We start from the raw sequence: 20,328 nt of genomic DNA, 5'->3' as shown, positions 1-20,328 counted from the left end.
GAAGTCTGCATTGGCAATCACAAAAGATCGAGAACAACATTTTAAAATTAACGTATACTATGCAAGGTGTGTGTTAATTGGGTGTCAATTTGTGTTTTAGTTTAGTAGTTAAAATTACTTGTTTCTTAAATCAATCTTGTCATTCTTACTAATTCATTCACTCACTAAACTTCCCACCCTACAGCCAAACAGGCCCTCAGGGTTGCTCACAAAATATATTGAAAACAAGTTCATAAATACTTGCACTTGAAAATATAAGCTTCAACCACTTAGTAGATGCACACAGATCAACACATTATATACATCCTCTATCAGGATCACTCCCCCAAAGGTCTTCTTAAAGAAACAAGTCATTTGCCAGCCTTCTAATAGTCAAAGGAGCTTACCTGGTGACCCCCTTTAAGAGATGGGAGTTCAACAACACAGGGTGCCACTACAGAAAAGGTCTTGCTCCTTGTTACCATCTTTTATCCCCGAAGGACCAGGGGTGTGGAGGAAGGCCTTCCCTGATGACTTTAGGGATCGAGGGGGCTCATATCGTTTACTGGATTTTTGCTTCCTTTCTAAATGAGTTTTAAAAACACGTACCGCATTGCTCTCAGTGCAGTTTTGTATGCTAGTTCAGCATCATGAGGTAGGAGAGAGGTGAAAAGATACTTGGCAAATGTGTGCATTGGAACACTCTCTCGATGGATGATTTCACCTAGACCGCTATAGGGTCCAGCTATGAGGAAAGGGATGGAGGAAAGAAAAAAACAGAAAGCCTTATAAATAGTGCTGCAGTTTTAGTGTACATAAAATCAAAATACTAAAAGTTGTCTAGAAATATTGTAATAATCCTTGCAAAAAAAGCACTCACAGTGAAGAGAAATAAGCTCTCTGGTGTGGGGTCCTCTAAGTAATGTGCAGTACTAAAAGAAAATGGTGGTGATAAATATATCTTATTGAAGCAAATAAGGTGGCCTGACTATAGCTTTTCTTGTTGGATTCAAAGAGCCCAGAACACATCATTCGTTAGCTCAGAGAAGTACTTGAAAGCAAGCCATTTTTAAGCACAAATCTTTAGAGACAGTTTCTAAGAGCTATATTACTAGAAAGTAACACTTTTCACACACTGGCATGGAAGCTATTCCCAATTCGTATGTCAAGACTGGTTATGAAAATTGCTCTTGCCCAAATACAAGTGGCACAAACTCAGGCAGCTGGAAGTTAGCACAGAACAGGAAACATTTCAACAGTACCACATAAAGCCAATCTGTCTGAAGCATCCTGGATGTAGTCAAATGACAGAACATGGGTGAGCTTATTGTCCACATACAGAAAAGTGTGTGTGTGTGTGTGTGTGTGTGTGTGTGTGAGAGTGTGTGAGTGTGTGTGTGTGTGTGTGTGTGAGAGAGAGAGAGAGAGAGAGAGAGAGAGAGAGAGAGAGAGACTGACTGACTGACTGACTGAGATGTGTACATGTGCTTGGCAGGTGTAAGTAGCATGGCAAAAGCCTTTAAAAAAATGTTTTTAACGTTTTGTTTTAATGTATTTTAAGGTCTGTTTTTATGATGTTTCAAAGTGTTTTTAGTGTTTCTGTTTGCTGCCCTGGGCTCCTGCTAGGAGGAAGGGCGGGATATAAATCAAATAATAAATAAATAAAAAGCTTTCTGATCTATATTCAGACTATGTATTTGCTCTACTACTGAGATATATGGGCTGTAGCATTGGTGATGAATGGCTGCACCTCCCTCCCCCCACTCCAAAGTTTAAATAACAAACATTATTTTTGGGAAGGGGGCCGGGTTGCAGTTCAGTGCAAGGGTACAGCCTTCATGCAAAGCATTCCATATTTAATCCCTAGCACCTCTGGGTAGCACTGGGAGAGACCCGTACCTGAAACCTTGGAGAGTCGCTGCCAGTCAGTGTACTGAGCTAGACAGAACATTGGCCTGACTCGGTATAAGGCAGCTTCCTATGTTTTAATTGAAACTTAGATTGTCAACTTCAAAACTGGACTTTATGAAAAACACTGGAAATATGGCAAGGTTTTATCATTGTTTTATCAATATCTGATTTTGGAGAACTGCAAGTGCCCCCTCAAAGTAAGCTTCAGTTAGAAGAATCCACCCTTTAATGCAAAAACACTGTTATGAGAAGTTCCACAGTAATGCTGAAAACCTCTGCTAAAGAAAATGCAAGCACTTTAAAGATCACCAAATGCTAATCAATAGCATCATTTTGATGCTAAAAGAAAACCAATAATGTTTTTTCTCTCTCTCTGTTTCTCTTTTTCCCAGAAGGGCCAGATCAGACACACAGAAAGCAATGTCATCTTCTACTTTCACTATTTATTCACTACTTTTAAACAGACTCATAAAAAATTCCACCAGTGGCTTTAGTGCCTGTTGTTGCTTCTTACATTCATCTGTTGAACTACTTTAAGATTATTCTATACAACCACCAAATAAGAACTTTACTAGTTATAAACATGGGCCTAGGAGCACTGCACTGCTAGAAAAAACGTTGTGGGCATTGTGAATGTACGCCAGGTAGCTTCTGAAAATCCAGCACAAACCAGCCCTAGTTATGGCTCTTGCTCTGTCAAAGCAACTGAAGTTCTTGGTCTCTGGATTCTTGTGTGCCTGTCTGAAGGTGACACACTTTCTTTAAAGGACAATACAAATGCACCACTGCGTATTTGTTTTACTTGTATTTTTATGATTTACACTGTGACACTGCATTTAATTTCTTCTCTTGGAAAGTTTCAGGCAGAAGTATCAGAGTATGGTTTCTGGCATAAGCTAAAATTATACTTTCAGCCTGTGAAGCTACTTTCGGTCATTACTAAGATCACAGTGTGAAATTCCACATAAGCGATCTTAAGTGGGTCAGTGGAATGACCGTCTAGGGCAAGTTTAATTTCACACATTTACAATGTTTCACTGAAAGTGGTTGTGATGGCAGTGAGGAGTGGTGCAATTATGAACTTGCTCCCAGAGTGCTACTTAGCATTCAGTTTCCTTATATGCTAGCCTGAACTGACTAGGAATTTTTTTTTTTAATGCAGATAATGTCTAGACAAAACCTTTCCATCTCTACATCAATGCTATGTTTAAGTACAGTATATTTGGGGGCCGGTGTTGATGGAAGATCTATAAACAGCCATTAGATTCCAGAGAGCCTGATAATTACCAGATAAGCCAACTCCCAAAGGAGTACCTGGTCTTTTTATTAGAAACTGTTAAAAGAAGTAGTTACCATCAATAGTCAACTACCTTCTAATAGGAAGACTGCTTGTTTTTGGAAAATCTTCACCAGTGTGTCATCCAGTTCGATTTCCTGTAGCTTGGAAATTAGCTGTTCTTCATTCCGACAAACTTTCTCTTGTGCATACAAGCCATCAGGCATTATTCGCTGTTGCCCCAGTCCTATCAATGCCACTTCCACAGCTAGCGTTAAGTAAGATTCTCCTTCTTCTAAAAATTTGTGGGCAGGCAGGTGGTAGTATTCCAAAGATTTGTATTGGCCCATATTCTCTGGAACAAAAATTATGAAAGGAAAACATCAAGCCACTCAATAGTTTACCTGCAGCTACATGCCTTATTTGTGCCTGTTCTCTTGTATCATTTGCAAGATTCCCACAAAGTTTCACAAAAACAACCACCCTGATATTTGCTGACATTTACTGTAAGCAAAGTGACAGGATAGAAAAACCAGCTGCAATAAAACAGAAAGCGGAGTTTATCAGCAGTGCTATCTACTGAGAACTAATGCTGCAGAGTGGCCAAAAGACTGAGCTATGAATCAGGAAGTCCCTTGGTGTGAATCTCACCTTGGCCGCAAACTCACAAGGTGGCCTTGGGCAAGCTACTCTCTTAACCTGAGTATCCCCATCTGCAATATGGCAGATAATACTTTGTCACAGGGTTATAGGAAAGAATAGAACTAGATATGAAGTACACTTGAAAGCACTATACCAAAGTATTCATACCAATACTACTAACACCACTAATTATAATAATAATAATAATCAACCATTTGTTTTACATGCAGAAGGTCCCAAATTCAAGCTCTGGCATCTCCAATTAAAAAGGATCAGGAAGTAGGTGGTGGAAAAGTCCTTAGAGCCGATACCAGTCAGAGTAGACAATATTAGGCTAGGTGAGCCAATGGTCTGCATTGGTAGAAGGCAGCTTCATATGTTCCGACAGCAGGGTAAGAACAAATTACACACATATTATGCTGTACTCCACACTTGTTAGTTTTTAAATGTGGTTTTATCTTGCTGTACACCGCCCTGAGAGCTCGTTGCTATAGGGCGGTTTAAAAGCGTAATTAAATAAATAAATAAATAAATAAAATAAATACACACTAAATCCCTCCCTTAACCCCTTCAACACCCCTATGCAGTTAATGTTTAAGTCACTTTTTAAAAATTCAAGCACGATTGCAAATCATAGTTCTAAAGCTAGTTCAAAACACAGCATGCTTTAAAATGCTTCCATAAGCATATGAGGTTAACCTATAATCAAGTTTTACCTGTGAAGTCTGAGAACACATGGAAGCTCTCATCATCAACCCTGCAAGCCTCCATAAGGCTACTGAAAAGGGTGCCAATTGGGTCCAGTGGATGCCCAACCCAGCCTTCCAGGTTAGTTATAGAGGTTACTCCTTTATGGAGAAGTTCTACATCAGAAAAAACACACACACACAGCCTTATTGATCATACAGTGCTTTTAATATGCAAAGCAGCTTGCATTTTTTATTCAACATTCTGATTTTTCAGACAGGGAAATTCTAGCAGCCACCATCAATGACCACTCATGAGCTGGAATTTGAATCCAGATCTCCTGAGCAGAAGCAGTTCACACATTATGCAGAAGGTCCAAAACAGGTTCTCATTCAGGGAGATGTATTGGTGCCAACTGCAGAAGAGTATTGACTGAACACAGCTTTGCCTAGCACATAAGACCATTTTGTTCAGTTCCCTCCTCACTAATAAACAGAGGAACACAAAGCCAGTGGTACTGTGCATCAATTAGGACAAAGCAATTTATTATTACCTATCATGACAAGCCACAGATAAAAAATGTCTACCCCTACGGTCTATGGAAGACCCCTTGATTATAAGCTATCCCAACTCTCATTGCTGAAGAGTTTGTAAACAGGAAGCACACTGGCGGTATGCACAGAAGAGATATCTGTTTTAGTTTCCTTGCCGAGAAAAATGAAGGAGCACTATTTTAATTAAGTTAATCTTGTCAAACAAGGAACAAAAACACACGCATTTCACATGGCATTTTTTAAAAGATCTAGTTAGCTTGAAAAGTAGCTGAGTCTTCTTTGCAAATTGAAAGAACAGCAGATCCTTCATTGACAAGATCAACTGTCAGTGTCAGAGGCACCTCCTGAGGCCCGTGGCCTTACTGCCAAGTGGAAATGCTGGGGACAGAATAAGCCCAAGCCTACTACTGTTCTCTGCAGAGCTGAAAGGCAAACCCCTCATCAGGATACAGGAGGTCCTCCAAGTGCCCTCTCCATTAGGAAATGGGAGATTGCCCCAGAGGCTCCTGCAGTGACAGAAAAGCCACTGGAAACAAATGGAATGCAACTTCACGCACTCCTTAGGCTCCCCTAGCCCTGACCAGAAGGTGCCCTTGCATTATGGCTTCTGGAGCTTCCTATTTTTCAATAAGGAAGGGCAATCACTGGCAGCACCTATGTTTGGCTTCAGGGAAAAAGGAGGTGAGAGTGGAACCGAGAGCAGTGTGACTGGAGTGAAGGAGGCCCTGCAGTTAAGTTGTTCTGTGCAGGCAGCTCCTGCATGTCCCTTGTCTGAGATCCACAAAACCAAGAGTAACCCCTAGTTATGCTTACTTTATTATATTTTCCAACTATTATAGAGTAAACACAATTACTGCAGGGCACAGGCAGTTAGGTGTGAAGTTAGACACACCCCAAATTCCTTTCCAATGAGTGCACTATCCCAAAAGAATGAATTAAGGATTGCAATTCTACATATATTATTTCCCCCATGTTCACTTCTTTCCAGTTTGGGGCAAATAAAACACTAACTTTTGCAGATGAAATTGACAGGAAGGTTACTAGGGTACATGCTAAATGCTGCTCTTTGTGTCAGACTCTTAGGTACTGTTGGCCTCTTTGTCAATATTAGTTGAAATCTAGGTTTGAAGTAAAAATACCAGTACAGAAAATGGCAGAAGCAGCCATAAACAATGACTGGCCATTACATAGACTATTCTCATGTCCAAGAAATTCTCCTGTGGACAGTTTCTCTGTATGTAATCTACCTAGCATTCTATAATACAGTAACAGCTTATAGGGGAGGATTACTCTTAGTCATTTAGTAAATGCAATTTAGCAGGTGGAAGTGAGGAACCACTGATGCAATATCTTCAGCTGGCTTCCGGTGCAGGAGCCCTCCAAATTTTGAAAGAAACAAAAGTTGCAGCAAAGCTATGGCCCAGGTCATACATCACAGTACAGTTAATGGTTTCCCATGAACGCATCTCTCTGGGCTGTTTTACTCCTCCTCATTAGTGCACAGAGGAAACAAACTATGATATCTGGTTTAGTGTTATGTTCAAATTAGGGATTGTGGTCTGTTTCGTTCTATCAAACCACAATCAGTAACCCCAAAACAAATCATGATCAGATGGTTCAGATGCTAAAACAGGGATCATGGTTTGTTTCTCCCCAGCACTAGTGGAGAGAAGTGAAACCACCCAGCAAAGAGTGAAGCAGGCACAATCTGCGTGCTCATGGTAACCCATGGTATATGACTTACCATGACAAGCAAATGAGGCCTCTGTGATAACATGTTTGAAGATGGAAGTCTCGCTGAAAATTCTTGAAAATAAAGATCTACAAGTGGATCTCAAAATGCTTTAATGAATAGAACTTTGTTACATTGAGGCCCTTCACTATCAGTAAATACTATTAGCTCTTTCTCAAGGACAACCTCAGTTCCATATATGCTAAAAACAACCATTCTTACCTGATGAATTTCTGTTCTTGAAGATGGGGTGCTGTTTAACACTGTATGAGGTTCTGCCTCCTGGACCCATTAGGCAGGATCTAATCTAGTGTTGAATATCACTCTATCTACAAAGGAGGTGGCCTGGCTATAGCTGCACCCAAAACACACTAACATAGAGAAAGGAATGTGGAAAGTGAGACCGTGGTCACATACATTCCTTAAGAGAGAAGACAGAAATATAGTACCTGTTTAGGGACCCTGGCATATTCTCTTACTTAAAAATAAATGAGTGGCGTATAAATAGTATTAAAAACAAGCAAAAACTTGTTATTTGACACCAATGCTTAGTTTCTGTGAAGAAAAATTAGACCCATTCAGCATTGCACAAATAACCTGATTATGTCTTTTTCACACATTTACACAGCAACCACCCCAGATTTATCACCAAGCTTACATGCAAGATGGATGCTCTACCTATCCCAGATCCAGTGTGTAGAGATTCCAAGATTGGGAGTAGAAAGCAGTATTTTCCAAATTTTCCATTCAGTTGCTTACTTTAGAAATATATTTCTACAACATTCCTTGCTTGAATTTAGGCATAAAAGGGGGTGGGGTGGGGAGAAGAGTAGTAAGAACCTACAATCTGTAAGCCAGCATTATAGCTCTTGTTATGATGTTATTTTATCCAGAGGCACAAAAGCTGTTGTAGTCCTATGGAGTGCTTGGCAATGAATGACCTCTCACTGCCAGCTACAGGCAGTCATTCCACACTCAGTCTCTTTCAAGTACAATTTCCTTACAACTTGGCACCATTCCAGCCTTCCTCTCCCCATATTGTGTCCTTTTGCCATCTTCTCGCCCACAATTACCTTTCTTCTGGAACCGGAACATTTCCTGCTGCTTCTGCTGCTGCCTCCTTAAAGTATTGACAATAGCTATTGCTAACCGCAGTGCTTCTCTTGGATAGCCATGAGATCTTAGTGCATCCACCCTTGCACAGGCTGTAGGCACATGTTCTAACAGAGAGAAGGGGGAAAGTGTTATTAAAGAGTGCATCCATATCTGTAGTAACCCCATGCTAGGAGAGCATTCAAAAGAGTTTTATTTAAGAATCTATGAAAACAGGACTTTAAAAAGAAAAGACCAACTGAAAGGAAGCTCTGTTGCCGTTGCCAGACTTTTCATTCCTCTCCCCATCCCTAAAAACAGTGCCACAGAAACTGAACAAAGCATCAACTCATGGAAATGTCTTTCTGGTTGAGACACTTACCATGCCAGAGGGGCCACCCATGAGAGTCAAAGAGTGAATTTTCAGCATCATTATGGTAACAGTAGTTGGTGTACAAGTCACTGCTGATAATGTGCTGTAAGTGGCTGTCCTGCCAATGGAGATCGCACGCCTCAATGGCTCGAGTGAACACCGTCCGGTGAGACCTGTTTGATGAATCTGTCAGGCCCACAAGTTCAAACAGCATCAGTTTTTATTCTTTCACATTGTAACACATCACTCACACTCCACTCCACTGTCCTCTAATACAACCCATACACACTGCCTAATGAACAGATATTCTAAAATAGATTATATAATCTATTCCTTTCTTTTTAAAAAACACACACACACACAAGGTTCTGTTAAGGTTACTATTAATTAGAGGTGGCCTACAAATGGTCAAAACTCATTCTGCCTTAACACTATATATGTATACAACATGTATTGAATGTTCACGCACATGTAGAAGCAATAAGAGAAATGCCTAAGAAATTCAGGATTTGGGGCGTGGGGTGGTGTGAGTCGGAAATCACCAAGATGCAAGCCAAGGAAATAGATTCAGCAGCACCCCTTTAAAGCCACACAAATGCATAAAAACTGCACTATGCTTCCAAGCAGCAGAAGAGACTCCCTCTGCAGCAACAATGTGGACTCATGACAGCAGGATTTCTGACATCCTTGCGTAATGCCTGCTTGGGGAGAGGGGGTGTCACATAGGAAGTAAGGTTAGCAAGCTAAATGAAACTTTGTATGAGAGAACTGAGAGGTAACGTGTTGTACTGAGTTATGAACTGAATGCTCTCTCATAATGTGGCTACTGGTGGTATTGGACTGGCAAGACACACACACACACACACACTGCGATGCTGCTACAACCGCACCCCAAGTACATGCAGCTCCTACTTTAATGCAGCCTCAAGCACTGTGTTCCATTTTAAACAAATAAATATCAGCTACAAATATTCTCTCCCAGAAGACTAAATATGTTTGCTTCCTCAGCACTCAAAGCTAGGAAGACGCTCTCGCATCTTATGTGGCAACGGAGAACAGCAGATGCAAGCAGTGGACAAAATAAGTGTCAACATATAGTTAGTTCCAGTAGCTGAAATACAGCTCCTGAATGACTTAGGAGCAAAGGCTCATGCAGAAGAAACTCAGAGAGATTTGGATTGGAACTTGTTGACAAGGCCATGAGTGTGGTTGGTATAGAGAAAGAAAATAGGCCATGGCTCAGATGCCTTCAGTGGCTATGCATGCAGCCAGTGAAGTACATACAGCAGGGGTGGGCAACCTTGCTTGCATTCCCTCAGAAGTTATTTTGCAGAGGCCACATGAGGGCAGTGGGCGGGCTAGTGACACTCCATCCTTATTCTGTCTCTCAAGTCACTACCACCCATGCTACTTTTCTTTTAAGAGAGGCTGAAATAGTGCTGGATGGTGATGATCTTGAGAGAATGTGAGGTCATGAAGATCTTAAATTAATATCACCACCACACTCACACCTCCATTATCTCCACAAAGAACTCACTGCCTTGTCCTTTGCTTCCTTTCTTGGAGGTCTAACCACAGAGGACGGTGACTATAGCAGGTGTGGGGAACTTGTGGCCCTCCAGATGTTGCTCAACTACAGCTCCCACCAACCCCAGCAAGCATGGCCAGGGATGATGGGAATTGAAGTTAGAGATGTGTAAAAGGTAAAGGTGTCCCCGCACTTATAGTGCGAGTCGTTTCCGACTCTTAGGGTGACATCTTGCGACGTTTACTAGGCAGACCATATATATGGGGTGGGATTGCCAGTTCCGTCCCTGGCCTTTCTTTACCCCCTGGCATATGCTGGGTACTCATTTTACCGACCACGGATAGATGGAAGGCTGAGTGGACCTCAACCCCTTTTACCGGAGATTCGACTCCCTCCTTTCTTTGGAATCGAACTCCAGCCGTGAGCAGAGCTTTGGCTGCGTTACCGCCGCTTACCACTCTGCACCACGGAGGATCTTTAGAGATGTGTAGCCCCCCCCCAAAAAAAGGAAAAATGGGGAAACTGTTTTCCATTTTTTAAGCCTTTTTGTTTTTCAGAAAAAAACTAGGAAAAAAAATTTCCTCCAACTTTTTTGGGATTCCTATTGCCTGGTATCAGTTGCATCTCGGACTTCACTCATTAGCTAATAACACTGACAAGCAGGAGCAGCCAGGCTGGCTCATTTCATAGAAATTGCTTAGAAGGGTACCTGCACATTTTTCTCCATAACTTTCTTTCCAGGAGGGCTAAAGACTTACATTTAAAAAAAATGAATGCTCAGATTTTGGGCTACCTGGTGAAGGCTTTCACAGGTGCCACGGCGCCTGTGGGCAATGGCATGATGACCCCTGTGCTAGGCACTGAAGTGGGTGATCTTCTGTTCCACTGGCTGCTCATTTTCCTTCCATGCTAGATAGTGCTTGATGAAAGTGAGGGTTGGGAGATATCAAAGGGGTTTTGGGGCTGCACTGAGCAAGACAAAGGGCCATGTGCAGCCTACATGTTGCCCACCTCTGGTGTACAACGTGTAACCTTAATTTTTCCACTAAGAGTGACACCACCTTCCTTGGCCTTGAATATGAAAAATCTGAAGCACAAAAGTTACTGCAGAACAAATGAACATAATGGTAAAGGCAGAATCTCTAAATTATATTACATGCATTTCAGTGGGTACATTAAATCAGGACTCACCTTGGATTGCATTTGCACCCTGAGGCAAAGCATTGGTTAGACTGGGCAGGTCGTTTCCATGGTTCCCATCTTCCCAGGGACAAACATCAACACTGTTCCATTTCTTCAGCTGTTTCAGCCAACTGGCCTTTTGTTCCACCTTGCAATGGGGATTTAAGACTATGCACATCCAAAGAGCACCTATTAAGTGACACACAAAACCCCGTGGGGCAAGTTACCTTAAACTTTATGGAAAGCATAGCAAATGCAAGTCTTTAAATGGATGCCAATGTTACAATGCAAAATGACATTGCCCAATCTGCCATCTTCTTGTTAAGTGCATGCACAATGTTATTTCAGTCTCTTGAGAGGGGATATCCAAAAGATTTTTTTTAAAAAAATAGGCATCTTGGCAGAAATAGTTATGAGAAACCCACAACAGCAAATCCAAAAGGTCTCAAAACACCAATGGGAAAAAATAGTAATCTCTCAAGAAACTTGCAGTCAATCTCCCATTAAAAGTTTAAAATTTGTATATTCAGGAACTGTGATAATCCCAACCTTCCAGCCTACACAAATAAAAATATCAACTTAAAAATAAATTTATTTACTTAAGAAAATTTATACACCACTTACTTGATGAAAGACCTCAAAGTGGTTTACAATTTAAAATGTTCATTTTTTAAAAAAATAAAAGAGAACATTAAACACAAAACATAAAATTTTAAATATAAATACAATCTACAATTTTAAAACAATTATGCATAATAAAATTACTCTTGTTAAGACTGCGTGATTGGCAGGCTTCTGAAACAATTTAATCTATATACTAATGCCAATTCAAGTCTTCTGTGTGCTTATGTTTATATAGCCAAAACCACAGCACCCAGAAACACAGAAGTTATTAGCAGACTTGGGTTAACCCTGAAATATGAACAAGTACAAAAAATCTTTTTTAAAAAACCCTAAGGGGGGGGGGACCCAGCCCTGTAATGACTTAATGGCAGAAAATGTTGAGAGTATGAAGGAGTGCTCAGGTGTTTGCCTGAACATGTGAAGCCAGATCTGTGGATAGGGACAGGGGCACACATGCAAGACCCGCCCACAATGCCCTAGTGTGCACTGCCCCACCTGCTTACCCCCCCAACCTTCATTATGCAGAGCATAACTGCAGGGGCATTCACTTGAGCACAAGTAGAACCTTCTACTTGATTGGGGACCCTGATAATCCAGGGTCTGTGATTAGATAAAATGTTCGATTTGCATTCAAGCAAAAGCAAGTAAAATGATAAATCCCCCTGGTATTATGCTCAACACCAGAACAGTTGGAGACTGAGTGGGCAGGGAGACACCCACAAGGACATCGGAGGCAGGACTTGCATATGTACCCGTCCATGGATTCATGAAATGCCTAAACACATCTTGAGTGGTGAAAAGCTTTCAACAAGGTGTTGGGGGGGGGAGCAATGGAATCCAAGGGCTTGAAAGGGAGGAGGCAGGGACACAGACATAAGTATAAAATGGGTCAAATAAACCATCTCATTGTTTGGACGGGCCATTCTTCGGTTCACACTGACAACTGCCTGTAGACAGTGAAGAAATCAAAGACTGCCATGTACCTGGGAGCAGCCAAGAGTATCTCTACCCTTGTGCCAAAAGAAAAAAGCCCAAAATGGAGGAAAAAACCTCCACAGTTGAAAAAAACCACCAATTCCAAAACCACCCAAAGAGGATTGAGCATGTTAAGCGCACACACAATACTGCCATGAGGAGGGGGGGAGAGAGGGGGGGAAGAGGGGGAGAGAGGGGGGGAAGAGGGGGAGAGAGGGGGGGAGAGGGAGAGAGTAGTGCTTGCCTTTTCTTTCCAAGAATAGAAATAGGCTTTATAATTATTCCTCCAATTATGCACAAGAAACACTTCTTCATAAAAATTTACAGATCTCAATTTATGCTGACATTTAACTCTGAACCAATGAAGAAACTACATCCCTGACACTGCTTGCTAGGAGAGGCATGAATAAATCAGGAACTGCCAGAACATTTTTAAATATAAAGACACTGCTTTAAAAATCAGCTGTCTTATTGCTGTTGCAGATTCCTGACAAGCACAGTGAAGACATCTACAAGTACTATTTAGCAACACTTCATTTGTTCATCAAAGAAGAGTTTTTACACACTTCAGAGACCTGCAGAATCTGCTAGAAATGAATGACAGCCTTTCAGAGAGGGAGATGCAGCAGCCAAACATGACTAACAAAGAATGCAAATGTGTATCTGCAACAAAGGTTGCCATATTATGTTGACCCCCAGAAGTAATTCAGATCCAAAAGTAGGTAGTATATTCTCAACAATGTGAAGGCATGCTCTTAAGAGACAGTAAAAAAATGACAAGCTATCAGCTTGTAACCTCCTTCCTTATATGCTTTAGTTACAAAACATACACCACGTGCTTCCCACAACAGGTATTAGATTAGATACCAATAAAGGAGATACTCTGCAATTGGCTCAGTAGAGTAGTCTTGAATTTCTGAACACCCTTAGCACAAGATATTGTGCATTCAACAATTTTTAAGTGTCCTTCATGCTTCTAAGAGTCCTTACCAGACTCATTGGGGGTACCAAGTTGGGAACTACCAAGGCATGGGGTTAATATATTCAATAGACAGAGGAATTCAGAGCCAAAGCCTACCACCTTCACAGTAGCCTGCCCCAAGAGGCAAATTAAATTTGGAGTAGCTCTTTTGAAATCTGGCTAAAATATTGCACTCCACCAATTTCAAGATCATTCAGTCCTTGCGGCTGAGAAGATGCATTTCTCTTCTGCTGATGGGCACCTGGTGATTGCATCACATCACAACAGTGGGGGGTAGGCACAAGCAGCCCATTGGGTCAATGCACTCCATCTCACCTAACAGATGATGATAGGTGCTCAGCCCCAATAGCACATCCAGTCTTCTCCAGAGAGGGGGAATGGTGTCTGAGGACCATTTCCCTTTACCTACTCCATGGGTCAGACACAAAAGAAGAACAGATGGCTAATCTGATTTTTCTGGGAATTTGATAGGATCTAAGCCCAGCCTCCTGCACCTCCTTTTGCATTCTCCCGGGGTAGCCAAGCTAGGAACATCCATCCAGACTGAAAAAGCATATCACTCTCCGCACATTTTTGCAGGTTATCTTTGCAGGTTACCCCAGACAAAGCTATGTAACTGAAAAATGATATTTTTTTTAGTTGTTCTCAAGTTCACTACTATCAGCCACCATTACAATAAAAGCAGAAACATGGAACTTTGACCCAGGCATGAATTTGAAAGATCTTTGGAGGTACATGTCTAGATTCCGTTCATTAGCAGAGAGAAATGCAACTCACCCTACTATGAAATTTTTCCCAGTGAAGAGGCAAACACACATAATAAACTAATATGCAAATTCCGTATTTCCCTGAAGATAATTGGAAGACGCATCATGCTGCGACTGCAATTTGATATTAATTTCACACAAGGGAAAGAGTATTAAAACTGTCACATCTCAGTAAGATATTGTCAGTTCTAGTTCCACAATCATTGCCTTGACCTGAATAAGAGGTGGCTCTGCTACATCAGACCTCTAGTTCCAACACAGACATTACAAAGACCCATCAGACAGTGTTTTATCATCCATCAGGTAAAAAAAAAGAATGAGATTAGAGATGAGAGATTGAAGTTTCTTCTTACATCAGTATTTAAACTAATAAATACAAGGTGGCATTATTAAAGTGCTAAGTTATACCAACAGTAGGTACTACTAACTGCTTCTCAGCATGCAGCAGCCTCATAAGCCACTAAGGAGCTACACATGCAATTGCTCCTTTGAGATTAATGCTTGCTTTCTACAAATCTGATGAAATTTAAATTACATATATATAAAAAAGCCAACAACATTTTAGAGTTCCCTGCCTTTCCATCCAAGGGGAGCCAAGGGGACCAACAATGTAGAATCAAAATTACATGAATATGAGAGTCAAAAGCAAACATACAGCATTGTTTTTTAAAAAACAAACAAGAGCAGTCAGACAACAGATAAAACATAAAACTAAACAGATAAATTTTCAAAACTGCTTAAATAGATGCATCTTGAAAAGGTAGTGAAGGGTCATTAAGGAGGACATTAGATGGTTAGCACTGTGCAGCAAGTTCCACACCTTGGGCACAGCTACTCTGATGCATAAGAATCAAGGAGGTTAGTTTATAAATCAGCAGGCAGGGAACAGAAAGGTTATTGCTGTGGGGCATGGAACATAAACTCACCAGTGTGCATTCTGAGAGTCCAGCACACGAGTAGAAAAAGCACAGAAAATATTGGGTGGAGAAATCAACTTCCAACTTTTTTTTACATGCCTACTTTTAAAAAAATAATTCTATGCCTGGGAAAGTATATTTCAATGAATGGACGATGCCTAGTGAAGTCTCAGAACCTTGAAGGGATGCTAAATAAAGTTTCGACTGGTCAAAGCGGCAGTGCTTTAATTCCCCTCCCCTGCACTTGCTGTTTCAACCATTTAGATTGCATAATTGATACAAATCAGACTTCAGCTTTTATTGAAGCATTTTTTAAAAAAAATGTTTTACTACAAAGCCAGGTCTATGGGAGCAAACTCCAACCCCACGTCTCTCTCTGGCTTACAAGTCTTTAAGCCGAAGACTGCTTTTTACCACTTCAAAGCAACACCTCCCAACTTGCTTTCATTTGTAAAAAGAAGCTAACCCTTGTCCCATGACTGCCCTTCTGACAGCTGGAAACTTTATTCAGGATCCCCTCAGGGTTGTGAGTGGGCACTGCCCACTCAATCATACTTTTCCAATCGTAAAATCTTTTCCAGTCTTTTAAAAAAAGATCCTCAGGATTTGCAGACTCCCAACAACGTGTCACAGGACCCTCATTGCTACTTTCTGAAATGTAGGAAGAAGCCCCTCAATCCAATGGCTTCAGAGCCATGTGGGCTAAGCGGTGGTGGTGATGGTTTATTTTTTTTAAGCAAGTAGAGATCTCGGGATTCTAGAGAAATCGTCTTAATCCCAGAATGAGCATATACCAGATCTGCACAACTTGTGATCCACCAAGCCAAATGAGACTATCAGCTGCATGGTGTCTCACCAGGGTCTCAGTAAGCCCCCTGGATCTGCTGCCTGCAGGAAAAACACAAAGGAGAGGGCTGCCAAGCACTTGAAGGTCACTGTAAGAGGCTGTGTTAGGCTCCACATTTGTGGAGGCCTGAAACATACACTAAGCTATTTGCAACAGGAGTTCAGCCAACCTGATAACCAGACCCGCAAACTTCGATCTTAACTACCAGTCATAAGCCCTTTTCAGACTTCCTTCACACAGAGGCAAGACACATGGAGGAGGGAGCAGCTATGACGCTGGTCCTGCCTTCTCCCAAAGAAAAATCCCAAAGCAAGAGCAGAAAACTACACAAACATGGGGAAAGCATTAACAGCAGGCAAAGAGGAGGAAAAACTCCGGGGACCTGAAATTATATTTATTTCTAGGCCCAACACATTTTGGAACAAATTCTTCCTCGGGGCATGTTTCCAGCAGCAATTCTCATCAGAATATGCTTCCTTCCCCCCCCCCCCAACGTATGCACTTTCAGCAAAATGTCTACAAAGGGGAGGAATACTCACATGCAGTTCTACATGGGCAGACATTCCATGCAATCAGGAATCCCAATTGCATGAAATGCTTACACATATGGATCTGTAGGCAAGCATGAGCTGCTTTGCAGATGCATGCAGGATGTCAAAAGGGCATGCCCAGTGGCATGGTCTCACTCTACCTTTTTCCACATGTTTCATCTACACCTGGAGAAGGGCCAAGCAGGGCTATAGAGGTTATCTACCCTGAACTGATTAGGTAAGGCCCACACAGGAGCTTCCTGCACTGTCTCACATACAACTTAGAGGTACCCATGCTCATCTGTTGCAGCAAAAAGAAAGACTTGGAATGCCTTAAAGGCTAAGAGATTTCTTATGGCATAAGGTCTTGTGGACTACAGCCTATTTCATCAGATATCTCCCTTATAAAATCAGAATTGTGAGGAACAAAATCTTACAGCCCATATAGGCAATACATGAGTTGTGCATTAAACACTACTGCAACACCCCTCAACCTTTTGAGAATAAGTATATTTGGTGAATATACGTGAGGGATGTACAGAGTCCATGCATTTCTGAGATATGCAAGTAGGTGTTATGCTGTTATGCCACTATGCAATATCAACTTCCCTCTATTGCCAGCACTAAAGTAATTGTGCAGCATTAAGTCTGCAATGAAGCTCAGCAGGATTAACTAAAAGCAGGGCCTGCAAGACAGTCTCAAATCCTGTTTTCAAATGGGTTAAGAGAGGCACATCTGCACTGACATAAAGATGGTTACACTGCACTGCAAGATGGTTTAACTCTGCCAAAGAACTGGGAAGGGGAAGGGGTATGCAAGTTTGTCACCCAGATTTCTTAACCATGGCTAAGATAGTGGCAGTGCTGCATGTGGAATGGATCAGATGCTTATACAATTCAATCTAAGAAAGCCTGACTAAACATAAAATGCATGCATACTATTATTGCTGAAAGATGCCTTTTAATCTAATCTAACCACTACTCTCTCCCTACCACGATCGTGTTCAAAAGGCAAGCTTTCTCAACTATCAAAACAGGCTCTGTCCATTCAATCAGATGTCTACTGGAATTAAAGTCACAGGCCCCAAAGGACAATCTAATTAAACTAGTGCCACGATGGGCAAAGAATATAAAAGTATGCAAGTCTGTGCTGCACTTTCCATTGTAAATCTCATGGATATGAGCATGCACTATTAGGTGGAGGCTGCAATTTCTATTCAGGCTCACACACTCTCACTGGTTTTCCTACACAGCATTCAATGAAGGACTTGCAATGGATGCTTGCTTCTTCAAGTACAGAATGTTTCATTTTGCTCTAATTCATTCTATTACTGAATTAAACTTTGATGTATTGGTCTTGACAAGTGCTTCATGCTGATTGTATTGTGTATGATAGTATAATCACTCCCCATGCATTTCACACTAGCTGGTTGATTAATGCAATAGATTACTTGCAGCATTGATGGCAAGGGGGAATTATGGCTCTTCTGCAAGCTACATTCTGTGCGTCGTGGTGGAGGGTGGATGTAACAAAGGGACATAGCACATCAACTTCCTTAATGCTTTCCTTCCATTCAGAGGGATTTGCATCTTAAGGTTGGTCTCAATGATAAAATCATGGATGAGTGTGCTCTTACTGTGTACTAATCTATAATGTGCCAATGTATAATGATATACATGTTCATTCAGAAGTAAGTATTTATGTTTAATGGGGCTTCCAGGTAAATGGGTACAGAATGGAAACCTAGGTTTTAGGGTTGGCATGGGGAAAAAAACAGGATTCTTGTGCTTTTAACAGCTGTATGGCAGGCACAAATTCAACATGTCAAGCCTTTTCTAGTATGGAAATACAATTAAGGAAAAAGGTTCAGTATGACTACTCTCAAATTTTGTGATATGCCACATCACCAAGGCAGCATTTTTGTGTTGTGCCACGTCCCTATGGCAACCATTTTTGGGACTGGTGCCCCCAGCACACCCTCAAAATTTGAAATGTATCCTTTGGTCCAAAAAGGCGAGCAACCCCTGCTTTAGATTATTTTTATTTCATCTTTAAGTCAAGCTTTCAAAATATGTCATGGTATTTAGTACCAATAACACAACCACTTCAGGATGCATGCTGGTTTGGAATCCTATTTAAGATGGTACAGCTTGCTTAAAAAAACCACAAACCTGCAAATGACAAAGTACCACCTGGTAAGAAATCAGTTTAAGTCTTGCTAGACAAGACATATGTGATGGAGCACCTAATGACAACAAAAGCCTATCTCATGATACATGTGCAAGTATGTACAATCATGTTCCCACCACTCATTTGGGTTTAGACTACAAATGGAAATGTTTGGCAGGATCTATGCATCTCAGCATTACTTTGACAAACTGCTCTATGATTCAGTGATATTTGTGTGTTCCTCTTTGGCCTGATTCAGACTTAACTGGAATCCCATTTCCCCTTGTGCATATGCAGCATGGCAAGCCTCAGTTTGTGCACTCCTCATCCCCTCTCCTCTTCTATGTGTGACGATGAGGAAATTGAAAGCTTTCAGTTTTGAACTACAGTTCCCCATTAGAACAAGCCACAATTCTGAGTTTGAATATAATTGTTGATAGTTCAAACAAACCAGAATCATAATAAACCACAGCTCCAGGTTTGGATGTAAGCTGTGGCTAGTTTAGAAGTGGAAGATTTCAATCTCTTCCCATGTGAAGTAGGAGGGAGGACGTGAGCCTGAGGCTTGCCAAAATACATCTAACTGTATAAACTCTTCCCAAGTTATATTTTTAGACGGGAAAAGGTTTCTGCAGGAACTCAAAGAGGACTAAAGAATTGAAGCAGCAGCTTCCACAGGATATCAGCAATGTCTCCTATATTCAACAGGAAAAATCAATGAGCAATTGTTGCAAGGAGAATGCCAATCTGATTTGAGAACAATGCTGTACGGTAAAAATAAAATAAACTCCTTGTGAAACTTGGAAAAACTGAGGTAATTCTGCAACACAAAAATCTTAGCTAAGTCAATAATGGCAAACAAAAGCCAAGAAATTTACACTATCTTATAATCCATTTCTGCCTCAGATAGGCAGAAGCATTGCTATAAACATCCCTCATTCATTCATTGCCACGATGCTAGATTCACACTTCAATTTAAAAAACTTTCCTTGTTGATACATATGTCCAAGGGGAGGAAAAAACTGAAAGCTTATTTTGAATTACAAGACTTATGTGATGTTTTCTCACTCCAAAAATAAGAGGAAGGCTAGGAAGAGATAATGAAAACCAGAGATCAGAATATATATATATATCTTATCCTGTAATCTACATGTTGACAAGTTGTTGGGCTCTATCACTCCACCAAGCACAGATACTCCTCTCACAGATTCTTCTGCTTGACTGCTCTCATCAGATAAAGCATCTGAGATTTAATTTAACAGTTTCAGCTTTATTAAGCTGTCACAAGAGCAGTCCCACTTTGATAACAGTAGCTGTGCCAATTATGGCTTGGTTTAGGGTTGACAAGTATAATGATTTATTCGTGGCACATGAGAAGCAATAAAATATTGTTTTGCATTACAACTTTCTTTAAAAATATATGGACACTTTTTCATTTAATTTGTCACTTAGCTTTTGCTAAAGAGGACATTTAAATTGCCATTAAAAGGCAAATGGGGCTTTTAGTTTAAAAACGTCCCCTCCATATTTAAATGATCTGTAATAGCACAGCATTCAAGT

General features: G+C 41.0%; 1 protein-coding gene across 5 annotated transcripts in view; it reads right to left on the bottom strand.

Moving 5' to 3' along the window:
- ZSWIM6 (zinc finger SWIM-type containing 6) overlaps window positions 1-20,328 on the bottom strand; it is a 117,084-nt gene that overhangs the window by 15,635 nt on the left and 81,121 nt on the right. For all 5 annotated transcript variants that reach the window (XM_061618872.1, XM_061618882.1, XM_061618891.1 and 2 more), the window contains 6 exons: window positions 10,966-11,145; window positions 8,256-8,432; window positions 7,855-8,001; window positions 4,525-4,671; window positions 3,261-3,521; window positions 589-724 (listed from right to left, as the gene is read on the bottom strand). In XM_061618872.1, coding sequence (XP_061474856.1) covers window positions 589-724; window positions 3,261-3,521; window positions 4,525-4,671; window positions 7,855-8,001; window positions 8,256-8,432; window positions 10,966-11,145 — 1,048 coding nt within the window. The remainder of the gene's footprint in view (window positions 1-588; window positions 725-3,260; window positions 3,522-4,524; window positions 4,672-7,854; window positions 8,002-8,255; window positions 8,433-10,965; window positions 11,146-20,328) is intronic.

This window comes from Rhineura floridana, chromosome 1 (genome assembly GCF_030035675.1).
Source record: "Rhineura floridana isolate rRhiFlo1 chromosome 1, rRhiFlo1.hap2, whole genome shotgun sequence".
Classification (NCBI taxonomy): domain Eukaryota; kingdom Metazoa; phylum Chordata; class Lepidosauria; order Squamata; family Rhineuridae; genus Rhineura; species Rhineura floridana.
Note: the sequence above shows the minus strand (reverse complement) of the source record. Positions and strands in the feature narration are given on the sequence as shown.